We start from the raw sequence: 11,566 nt of genomic DNA, 5'->3' as shown, positions 1-11,566 counted from the left end.
TGGGCGACGTGGGCCATCGTCTACGCGCGCTTTTTGCGGTCCAGGTTGTTTATGTATTATTACTTAAAAACCGTGAAAACACCGAAAATAATTTTTACGTCATGATCGTGATCGATATTATTGGCATAACTATACATGCTTCTATTCAGTCTACTAATGTATAGCTTGTGTATTGTGTTGCTTTCGCGGGGAATCCCCGCTGCGAGCCGGGAAAAGCAGAGGAATAGACTAGAACGAGTCTAGTCTTGTGGATAATGCATATCACTCGGTCCAAAAGCACAGACCACCAACTTCGGCAAACAGAAAATTAGAAATGATTGCATGGCTTCAAGAAAAAGGAATAGAGGCTAATGAAACTATGCTCAAAAATTAATTGTTAAGACTCGTTGGTCTGCACAAACCTAGTACTCCAACGTATGTCTTAGATTATATAAGCCCACGAGAAGGGTCATACCATCATTAGCCGCGTACTACTGCCAGTATAATCCGGGCGAACTTATCTGGGCCCAAGTCAAAGGTTTATTTGCTTGAATTTAGTTAATTTTTATTTCGTTAATACTGTATAATTCATCTTAGTGAAAATAAGTTTTCTATTAAAGTCTCGGAATGGGACCAACAAAATTAAGTCCAATTCAACCCCAAGAAGACACAAGTTTGTGTGTTCACCGCTAAACAGTCTCCCTTTGTCGTATCCCTTCGATTCGAGATCACTCCTCTAACTGCCACAGCCTGTATTGGCATACTTGGCGTCGATATATCGAGCAGCGTTCAGTTCGGCTTCACATGGAGTACTGCTCTCATCTCTGGGCGTACTCGCCCAGAGGTAAGCCTCCCCAGTAACAGCTTCTTCCATTTAACCGCATACAATGAAGAGCGGCTCGAATCATCGAAGATCACGTTATCTCCTCGGCTTGATTCTTTGGCATTGCGTAGAGATGTGGGTTCTCTCTGCATCTTCTACCGCATTTATCACCGGAAGTGCTCTGACGAGCTGTTCGGGTTGATTCGAGCGGCCGAATTCCACGATTCAACACAAACTCGGCTTTCATAAGCGTACAAATTGTACCTAAATGAATAAAGAAATTTCATTCATAATATTACTTATCTTTTGTTAAGTTATGGTCCTTTAATAAATATATAATTATCAGTACATGCTTTTCGCTATTGAGTTTACTTCATTAACATTTCCAATTATCGGTTGAGTATGTGACATCGTGTCATAAGATGTAATTTTGATCATATTAATAATATGATAACACCTATGACTACTGTCAAAACTATTGCTATCTAAAAGGGGCAGCGGAGACTACTTCTATAGTGTCATTTTTCTAAGATTTCGGCTATCTCCGTTTTTTTTACAAGAATATAGCCGTCATCTGTCAATCTATGACTGCACGTTTCATACAATCGAGTGAATCGCTCAGTGTTCTGTGCTAGGCTAGGCTAGGCTGCTTGTTTTCGCGGAATGTGAATCCCTAAACGTGTGTTTACAAAATTTATTTTATTACATAAGTTCTCGTGAGGAGGGAAATAGCACTTGGGCCACTTGGCACTCACTTGTTGGAGTAAAATATCTTGTAAATAAAAATTTATTATCAAACAAGTGATAACATTCTAGCAATCATGTTTACATGACGTGGTATAATAAAGTTGTAAAATTTAGTTAATAATAAAAAAAGAATACGTATGTTACACTAAACAGTTGTGAACTGTGATATTTCTTTGATTTGTAATCGTTGTTATTTGCAATTAATATATTTTTAAAGCTATTGCTAAAGTATCGAATATTGTTCGACGGAAATAGAAGCTTCTTGACAAAATCTTGGACAGTACTTGAAAGGTTTTAAAATCCAGCTGATGAATAGACATAAGTTCGCAATTCCTGTAAACAATAATGTCTTATTGATATTTGCAAGTAATAGTTATAGCCATTTTAGAGGCCATGAACTCATCAGAATATAAGACCTATCATGAATCGTTTATGAGGAACAACCATGGGACAACTGCATTTCATACATTCTTTTGCATCTTTTTCACTGTACAGTGTACACTTGTCTGTTCATTACAAAAGAGAAAAAGCAACTGTCTCCAGTATGGTGTAGATTATCTAGTTATAGTTGTGCCCTTAATACTAGCACATACATTACTATCCCAATACATTTATCTTTTAAATATTGTGGCTTTTACTATAGTAATGTTTAATATTCATAGTAACAGTTTGTACTTCAAAAAAATCAATCTACCAAAAAACTGTGACAATCTTAAGCTTGAATCAATATCGAGCATGCGAGGCCTGACATATTTGATAACTGGGTTGTGTATCCTAGCAGTTGACTTTGAGCACTTTCCACGAAACTTGGCTAAAACAGAACGGTTTGGTTATAGTCTCATGGACACAGGAGTTGGTTTGTTTGTTGTAATGAGTGGTCTGGTACACAAGAATTTAGAGAAATACAATTTTAAGAATGTGCTGAGGAGTAACATTAAATTTATTAGCATCTTATTCATATTAGGATTAGGAAGATATGTGTCTGTTAAGCAATTAGATTATCATGAACATGTGACTGAATATGGTGTTCATTGGAATTTCTTTTTCACTCTTGCAGTGTGTAAGTTATTATCAACAGTACTTTTATTATTATCAAATAAAGTATTGTTCTTAAGCCTTGTCATGCTTCTGTTACATGAACTACTTCTGCATCACAGTTGGCAAGATTGGGTATTCAGTGAGATACCACGTTCTAATCTTGTTGATGCAAATAGAGAAGGGATCTCATCGAACCTTGGATATGTTTCTATGTACTTATTTTCTGTTCACTTAAAAAGAATTATAAATGATAAAAATAGGAACTTAGTGTTATTTAAACTTACAACATTGTCTGCTTCAATTATAATAATGTCATATTTCATCAATTTAATCAAGCCAACATCAAGAACATTAGCAAATGCTGGATATTGTTTATTTATTTTATCTATATTATTAATCATTCTCACTGTATTTTATTCTATTGAAATATGCCTTTGTGATAAGGAGAATATTTTAATATATAAAACACCTTTGGTATTATCAGCCATTAACAACAATGGCCTTATATATTTCTTGATATGCAATCTTTCAACAGGATTTATAAATATTGTTTTCCAAACAATGCTCATATCTCCTATGACTACTATAGTGATATTAAATATTTACATGTTATTTACCATTACAATTACTGTTTACCTAAATCAAATTGGCTGTAAATTATAAACAATTTTTTTATGGAACTATATAATTAATTTAAATATAAAGTTTTGTACATCCATTTTGTTGTTTTTCTGTTCTAATATAATATTTTACACATCTAGATAGAGTGCTTAGTCTTAATTTAACCAAATAAAAACAGACCAGGAATATTAGTTGAGTGTGCATGACAAGCTACGTCTTACACTCGCGATTTGTATGACAATTTGTGTTAATGTGTGTGAATTCATCAAAATATTTCTTAAATCAATTTTTTTGACGTTTTCACAGCTATCATAGTCTATCTAGGCATATTTAAAATGATCTAAGATTTTATACATACAAAAATACATTGAGGAATAAAAGTTTATTAAAATAAGTCATTTGGTAATATCTAAAAATGATTCACTTTGACTCAGTACAAATTTCATACATAACAACAATAAATACCCTGGTTTTGAAATGGACAATATAATTTGGCTCACTACACCTGTGGCAATAGACGTTTGGTGTCCTCAGAGTCAGGAAGGTGGTGGCAAAGCCTTGAAAATAATCTCATAAAACAGATAAACAAAGTGTACCCAAAAACTATAATAGACAACAGTAAATAAACAAATAGACAGGGAAACCTCAATGGTGACCAGAATACAGTATACTTGAGATGATCATTATCTGAAAAGGAAAATTTATATTAATCAAGTATTTCCACACACAAGGCTAGGTTTAAAGATTAAAAAATCCTGTAATAATCTTAATTATACCCATTTTACTAAATGGAGACATTTTTTTGCAATTAATTACAAACAGAAAAAAAGGCTAGCCATAATTCACTTACTAACAATAAAAGAAAAATATATCTAATGAGGATATCCACATTAGATTCCTATTTTGGGCATGAGAAAGATTATTATAAAAGAAGTAATGAGTAATCATATCAACAATGGAAAAGAAAATCAATAAAAAAAATACTTCATAAAAAATAACTATTCAAAGAAATTTGATTATTTTCTTCACAGTTTAGAATAGGGGTTTTAGAAATATTCGATAACTATTCATACCAATCACAGCAGCTCCGAATCCAATCTTAAATGTTCCCATTCTATATGAACATGTTGGTGTGTATATCTCATAAATACTTTCATTATTTTCAAGTGGCAACACCAAAACTGGATCTTTATATTGGAGCAAATGTGTTCTACTTTTAACAAAGTCATGTTGGTGTTGCACATATTTTGATACATGATCATGTGCACAGAAGAATATATCTGGCTGTAAAGCATTAATCACCTGAAATAAAAATAAATTTCAAAACAAGATGATATAGATTATGACCTCATAAAACATGAGAAGATAATATGAAATTGTTCTAGGATTGAATCTGAAAACTGCTCACTCAATTGGTGATAAAATATGTATGTATAAGTACATATTTTTTTTGTTGTATAATAAGCACTGCACACAAATAATACAAGAAAAACATACCAAAGCCTTCATTGATTACTAAAATAAAATTGATAAAAGCCTTTACCACAAATTCTAATATGTCATCAGAAACATTTATTGCAAGAGTAAAGCTAGCATCAAGTTGGAGTATCTAGGGGATACTTTTCTAATCAATGGACAGGAAAGGTAACCAACTTTCAAAAAAGTTATTCTTAGCAGTACTAGAGCAAATCTCAATCATCTAGAAATTCTGGTTGGAGTAGTCTCTACCATCATTGCATGGAAAGGCACCTTAAGTTGCTAAGGCTTAATTTAATGATCTTTGAACTAGAATTAAATTCACAAATGAGTCTATAACAAGATGTAATATTTGTCAGTACCTTTTTAGCATATGCTGTCCTTGTGAGCACAGGAAAGTGTGAAATCGCTATTTTGTAATTTAAATCACCTTCATCTAATGGCTGTGGAATAGAGTGTGTGATAGCATTTACTTTGTAAAAGGAAATATTGTTGTAAGATATTACAGACGGTTGAGAAAACACTTTGTTGAACTCCAGAACTTTATCCGGCTTTACAACTTCATTTTCCCCTCCAATATCATTGTCTCCTGGGATCCAGATTTGCTAAAATGCAAGGATTACATAATTATCATGTATATTCTATTATGTGAGCTACAATCAAACAACTATTATTGCTCATCTCATTTTTCTATCATTCTTACTACAAATGATCATATTAAATTATATAGTTAAATGATTAGTAGCTTCATGATATTGTTAATATGAAGTGTGGATTGTAACAAAATTCCGCTTAAAGCACAAGCAGCCACAATATGTAAGTTTATTATTTTTGATTTAATAATGAAGAATCCGTCCCTGGGCGTCCACAATTAGGGCCTGTAGTACTGGTTGCCCAGGCTGCCCCGCGTATTCTGGAGGGGGCAAATCTGTGCTGACTCGGGGCAAACAGAGCAGGAGGTTCAAACCCTCCTCCACATTTCTGTGGACTTTTGCAACATCAGGGGGCTTCGCTCAAATTTAAATGCCGTCCACTTTCACCTGGAGACGGCGAAGCCGGCCCTGCTCTTTTTAACCGAGACACAGATATCCTCTCTGACTGATTCATCTTACCTTTCATACCCGGGGTATAATTTGGAACACTCCTTTATACCACGGGCTGACGTGTGCGTTTACGTCAGGGAGGATGTCTGTTTCTTGAAGGACAGGACCTATCCATCATCTGGCTGCGTGTAGACTGCGATGACCATCCGCGAATCTACACATGCCTGTATAGGTCCCATAGCGGTAACGCAGAGACTGACCGGCTCCTCGAACACATCCAAATGGCTACAGATTCCGTGTTGGAGCATATCTCCACTGCAGAGATCGTGTTTCTTGGCGATTTTAACGCCCACTACGCCGAATGGCTAGGCTCACGTACCACCGATCATGCAGGGAGATCTGTTCACGACTTCGCCTTAGCATATGGTCTGTCGCAACTGGTTATTGCGCCAACGCGAATCCCAGATGTGCAAGATCATACACCTCCACTGTTGGACCTTCTGTCGACCTAACATCCATTGGGATCGTCGGACCACTGCCTGATCCGGAGCACCGTGCCGATCACGCGCCTAACACGGCCCCGCTTCTTAGGCTGTCGCCGCGTGTGGCACTATAGGTCAGTAGAGTGGGACGAGATACGGTGTTTTTATGCATCCTACTCGTGAAGGTAGTTCTGTTTTTCGCCGGGTGATCCAGATGCCGCTGCTGACGCTGTTGCTGATGTGGTACTGCAAGGTATGGAACTCTTCATTCCATCCTCCCCTGTGCCTATCGGTGGCAGGTCCCAACCACGGTTTGACCGCTCCTGCAAAATGGCCTCTCGCCGAAAGCTGGAGTGCTATCAGGCTTGGGTCAATGCGGTGGTATCTAAGGATGTGAAATTCGGCGAACTTAAAAAATACTTCAATCATGCCTCCAGGTCCTTCAAAAGAGTTATTGCTACGCGAAGTCGAAGCACATTGGCGAGAGACTTGCACGCCTTCCCTCGGGAACTCGTGCGTTCTGGTCGCTCGCCAAGGCTGTCCAATGAAACTTCTGCCAGCCAGCCATTCCACCACTGCACAGGGATGATGACTCGCTGGCCCATGACGCGAAAGAGAAAGCTGATCTCCTGAGCTCCCTCTTCGCGTCCAAACCGACTCTGGATGACCAAGGTGCACCACCACCGCATATTCCGCGGTGCGAGTCACACATGCCGGAGGTAAAAATCCGGCATGGCGCCGTGCTAAAGGCGCTTCTCACCTTGGACATTCACAAATCGAGCGGGCCCGATGGCATTCCCCCGATAGTGCTGCGGACATGTGCTCCGGAACTGGCGCCGGTCCTTACCCGTCTTTTCCAGCTCTCCTACTCATCAGGCGTAGTCCCGAAATTATGGAAGGCGGCTTTAGTGCACCCGATCCCCAAGAAAGGTGTACGCTCGGATCCGTCCAACTACCGCCCCATTGTCATTTCGTCCATTTTGCCCAAAGTAATGGAGTCGATCTTCAACCGCCAGCTCATGGGATACCTAGAGGAGCACCAGCTGATCGACGACTGCCAGTACGGTTTCCGTCAGGGTCGCAGCTGGTGATCTTCTTGCATAAGTCACCCATAAATGGGCGCAAGCGGTTGAGTCGAAGGGAGAGGCGTTGGCGGTGAGTTTTGACATAGCGAACGCCTTCGATCGGGTGTGGCATAAAGCGCTTATAGCGAAACTGCTATCCTATGGGCTTCCCGAGAAGTTGTGCAAATGGTTCGCTTTTTGGCCGATCGGAGCATCAAGGTTGTTAACAACGGTGCATGCTCCGACTTAAAACCCATAAACGCTGGGACACCAGCGTTTATGGGCAAGGCTGCGTGCTATCCCCTACAATGTTTTCATTGCGCCTGCAACTTTATAAGGCCCGAATTCGGCCTCACATGGAGTACTGTGCTGACCTCTGGGCGGGTGCTTCCCAGTACCAGCTTCTTCCATTTGACCGCATACAATGAAGAGCGGTTCGAATCAAACGACGATCAAGCCATCTCCTCTCACCATCCCATGAGCCTCTTGCCCGTTTGCCCCCTCTTATAAAAAAAAAGAAGTTCATTGTAAAGTTCTAGTGCCAGGCTCTTCTGTGCTAACTTAAATATAGCTTGTGGGGTGGGTTGTTCCCTTCCTTGATATTAAATAACATAATACTTACATATTATTATATACATCACATATTATTTATTTGTATATGGATTGATGCATCTACTGTACTCACTAACTTACATTTTCTTTAACTTAGTTGAAACATTTGTATTTTGAGGAATCCAACTGAATATTGATTTAAAGGAGTGTCATTAAGTCAGGCATAATTGCTCATTAAAGGTATTGAAAGTGGTGCCGGTGGTTAATTATAAAAATACAGCTCTGACATTCATATGTGTCATTTTTGGACCAAAATTAATGAATTACTCATTGTATTTCATTTGATCAACATGAGTGTTACACATTTATAGGATTAAAACATTACATATTAACACATTAAATTTTTTGTAATTAACATTACATTTTTATTATACTTTTAGTTATTCTGATGTTTCAAGACCTTTCCAGATTCAATTCAAGAGATCTGGAATGTTCTTGAAACATCTTGTTATTATTACACACATTTCAATCCTTTAAAAGTGTTTTATTTGAATTAGCTAACCATCAATATCTGCATACCAGAGGCCAATGTGCTGCCGGCATTGATTTGTATGAGTAAATCACTTACCACCACTGGGTAACTGGTATCAAATATATTTGATAACCTTTTGACATATCCATGAAACTGTTGTATTGTGGCAACTGAACCTTCATCCATTAAATCTCCCATAAATACAATTATGTCTGGTTTGAATTGCTTCATTACAACTCTATATGTTGATTGCAAATATCTATAATAGAATATAAGGGTATATTTAATAACATACTCAGCATTGGTTTTGATTCTTTCAATTAAGGTATGGACCTCCAGTTTTGCAGCATTCAAGCCCATGTTTCTGATCTGATACTAAGAATAAATTACAAAGTAAAGTATAGAACCAATCTAATCAGACTTACATGGATAAGTGACCAACTTTAAATTAATAAGACTTCTCCATTTTCGAACAATTGTCCATCTAAAGATGATGTGAATATTAAGCTTATGTTCCTTATTTCAGGGGAGCAAGCTTATCAAACTATATGAATGTAGGAAGAATTGAATTGCTTGTAAAAGTCATTTATTTTATCAAAATTAATTCCTTTAGATTTCACTTCTGTATGTATTTATTCAATATCAGAAATGTTACAAATATCCAGCTCACCTGTCACTATCCCAATTAAGAATATCTCCAATTGGAGATGGTACAGCATTGTCACCTTGTATTTGTGGATCAGATATGAACAAAATCTTCGTGCACCGATCATTTTTAATGCTGTTGTCACAGGTTAACTTGTTCCAGAAAAGTGGCTGGGCTATATAAATAAACCACTCACAATATAAAACTAATCCAAGAGTTAAGCCTGTTAAATATTTAAGGACTGTTCTGTAAACAATAGATTAATAAATTTACTGTTATGAGATGCCTTATATCATAATCATATTTCAATATTACCTCTTTCTTAGATACATATTACTTCTGAATTTAAAATATTTTAATATCTTTCGTTTTAACTATGTACATAATACAGCAGAACATTGTTTACTGTTTTGTTTAATGTTTATGTTTTGAGTTGACAACAAATATTTTTTTATATTTATAGCTCGGTTACTAGTGGTGCCTTTTATATTAGAAAAGTTAATTATTTTATCCTAATGGAATCCAGAATTCAAAAATATAAAATATATTTAGGAACAAGAAAACTTAAGTAACTCGATAATGTTATTCTAATTGAACACAAACGGTGCATTAAGCAGCTCTAGTGAGTTCACTCAGCGAACACGAGAAGATGTCTAATTGTTCGGACATCGCGTTGATCACCTCATCAGAGTAATAGAGTTCTGTGTGCGTGTGAGTGGTGCGCGCTGTAGCAGGTCCGTGCGTGCGCGAGGCACCACCATCAGCAGTAGTCGCCAGTCGCAACCGATGTTCTACGTATTCGTCTGGGACATATTACAACTATACTGAGTTCAGGAGCCTAGGACTGTGTATCTTACATAAAATTAACTGTAAGATGAGTTGAGTATACTAATGTTTAAATCATTTGAGTTGTACAGTTCACTCGTCTATCGAACCTAACAAATGATATAATCTAGTGAAATCGACTTCATTCAAATTCCAACGCTTACTTTGTATCGGGGATAAGAGATCATCGTGAAAACTCGGGTATGGGAGGTGAGGTGAGCGCGGGGGTAGAGGGACGTGGCAAGGGTGGCTGGTGGTTCTACTGGTAGCGGCGCCTCATTCGCGCGCTCCACACAGGTAGTTTTCCAATTACAGAGCATAATGAGACTCGGTCCCGAATAATTCTGATGCTTAATTAGAACATGAATTAGATTTCAAATCAGTAAGAGCACCGTACCGTTCGATGTCCCGTACATTTTATATAAAAATTGACTTTATATAAAATTAAAATCTATAGTAGATCTGTATCTGGAAGACCTTAGCAGTGCAGCTAGTGCGGAACCCTTCGTTGACGGTTCATTGTGGTGTGGTGCTAGTCGTCTACCGGACCGTTCGATGGCCCAGTTGTACCAATGTATACATATTTTAAATCCATTGAGATACCCCAGCATAAGTCATTTTATAATAATAAAATAATTACTGTATTATAACATGACTATGAATGTAATAAAGTTATTTTTTTTATTGGATATTTTAAAAGATTGTCATCGACTAAGCATTCGTGCTAAGCACCTACAGCGGACTTTCAATGTGTCTGGCAATATCTAAAAACCATTAAAGCTGTCCGGCTATTGAGGTGACATTTTTTTAATAGTGCCCAAGTAACATTATAGAAAAGTGCTCAACGCCGCTAAAGAAGTTTTCACTTCAATAAAAAAAAATGAGCCTTATACTTTAACAATTTTTACAAGTAGGTAGTTACTGTTTTATAACCTATAGTACCTGTTACCTGCCCAAGTAACCACAACCCAAACTCTAAAGTCTTTCGTCGCTCTTACATGCACAGAATAACTTTCAACTTTTATAAAATAACAAAGGTCAGGCCGTCGTGGGCTCTTGCTCTAAAATTTTATATCGTCTAGATAGAATCGATTGATTTGTAATCCATAAAAAATATAAGATAAGATATTAAAAGTATAAGATAAATCGTACATAATATTATTATGAAATCGGTGTTTTCTATGGGAGTAACATACCTAAAGTTACTTTAGCGCCCGTATGTTGCAGTGTGTAGTTTAAGGTTGTCCTTAAGCAGCATTGGCCTAAAGCGATTGGCCAGACCGGTTGTTTAGCAGCAATTTTTTTCATGATTGTTTGCAGTTACTGATAAAAGATATCTCCTGTGATCGTTTGGCCAGATCTTAGAAAGCTATAATGAATGTCACTGGCACTAGTCCAACATACACTCACTTTTTTGAGTCAATTTTTGTTTGGGCATGATTTGACTGCTTTTTTTTTCCTTTTTTTTATGAAAATACGGGACGAGACAAGCATGACGTTCAGCTGATGGTAATTGACACGCCCTGCCCATTACAATGCAGTGCCGCTCAGAATTCTTGAAAAGTCCAAAAATTCTGAGCGGCACTACAATTGCGCTCGTCACCTTGAGACATAAGATGTTAAGTCTCATTTGCCCAGTAATTTCACTAGGTACGGCGCCCTTCAGACCGAAACACAGTAATGCTTACACATTACTACTTCACCGCAGAAATAGGCGCCGTTGTGGTACCCATAATCT

General features: G+C 37.4%; 2 protein-coding genes across 2 annotated transcripts; one reads left to right on the top strand and one right to left on the bottom strand.

Annotated features, from left to right (window-relative positions):
• Nucleotides 1–1,407: 1,407 nt before the first annotated feature.
• On the top strand, nucleotides 1,408–3,506 carry LOC126969191 (phosphatidylinositol-glycan biosynthesis class W protein-like). The gene has a single exon (XM_050814508.1). The coding sequence runs from the start codon at nucleotides 1,943–1,945 to the stop codon at nucleotides 3,248–3,250; it is 1,308 nt and encodes a 435-aa protein (XP_050670465.1). The 5' UTR covers nucleotides 1,408–1,942; the 3' UTR covers nucleotides 3,251–3,506.
• A 69-nt stretch (nucleotides 3,507–3,575) lies between these two features.
• Nucleotides 3,576–9,469, bottom strand: LOC126969192 (uncharacterized). The gene is made up of 6 exons (XM_050814510.1): nucleotides 9,319–9,469; nucleotides 9,028–9,249; nucleotides 8,454–8,616; nucleotides 5,047–5,289; nucleotides 4,282–4,510; nucleotides 3,576–3,895 (listed from the first exon to the last, which is right to left on the bottom strand). The coding sequence occupies exons 1-6, from the start codon at nucleotides 9,333–9,335 to the stop codon at nucleotides 3,708–3,710; spliced, it is 1,062 nt and encodes a 353-aa protein (XP_050670467.1). The 5' UTR covers nucleotides 9,336–9,469; the 3' UTR covers nucleotides 3,576–3,707.
• Nucleotides 9,470–11,566: the final 2,097 nt, after the last annotated feature.

The sequence above is a fragment of the Leptidea sinapis genome, chromosome 17 (assembly GCF_905404315.1).
Source record: "Leptidea sinapis chromosome 17, ilLepSina1.1, whole genome shotgun sequence".
Classification (NCBI taxonomy): domain Eukaryota; kingdom Metazoa; phylum Arthropoda; class Insecta; order Lepidoptera; family Pieridae; genus Leptidea; species Leptidea sinapis.
This window is presented reverse-complemented; position numbering and strand designations above follow the sequence as displayed.

Coding starts and splice junctions, on each gene's coding strand:
- LOC126969192 (XM_050814510.1), bottom strand. Junction 4,511..5,046: donor GGACAGCATATGCTAAAAAG/GTACTGACAAAT, acceptor TTTTTATTTCAG/GTGATTAATGCTTTACAGCC. Junction 3,896..4,281: donor ATTCGGAGCTGCTGTGATTG/GTATGAATAGTT, acceptor TTTCCTTTTCAG/ATAATGATCATCTCAAGTAT.
- LOC126969191 (XM_050814508.1), top strand. CDS start 1,943: ATGAACTCATCAGAATATAAGACCTATCATGAATCGTTTATGAGGAAC.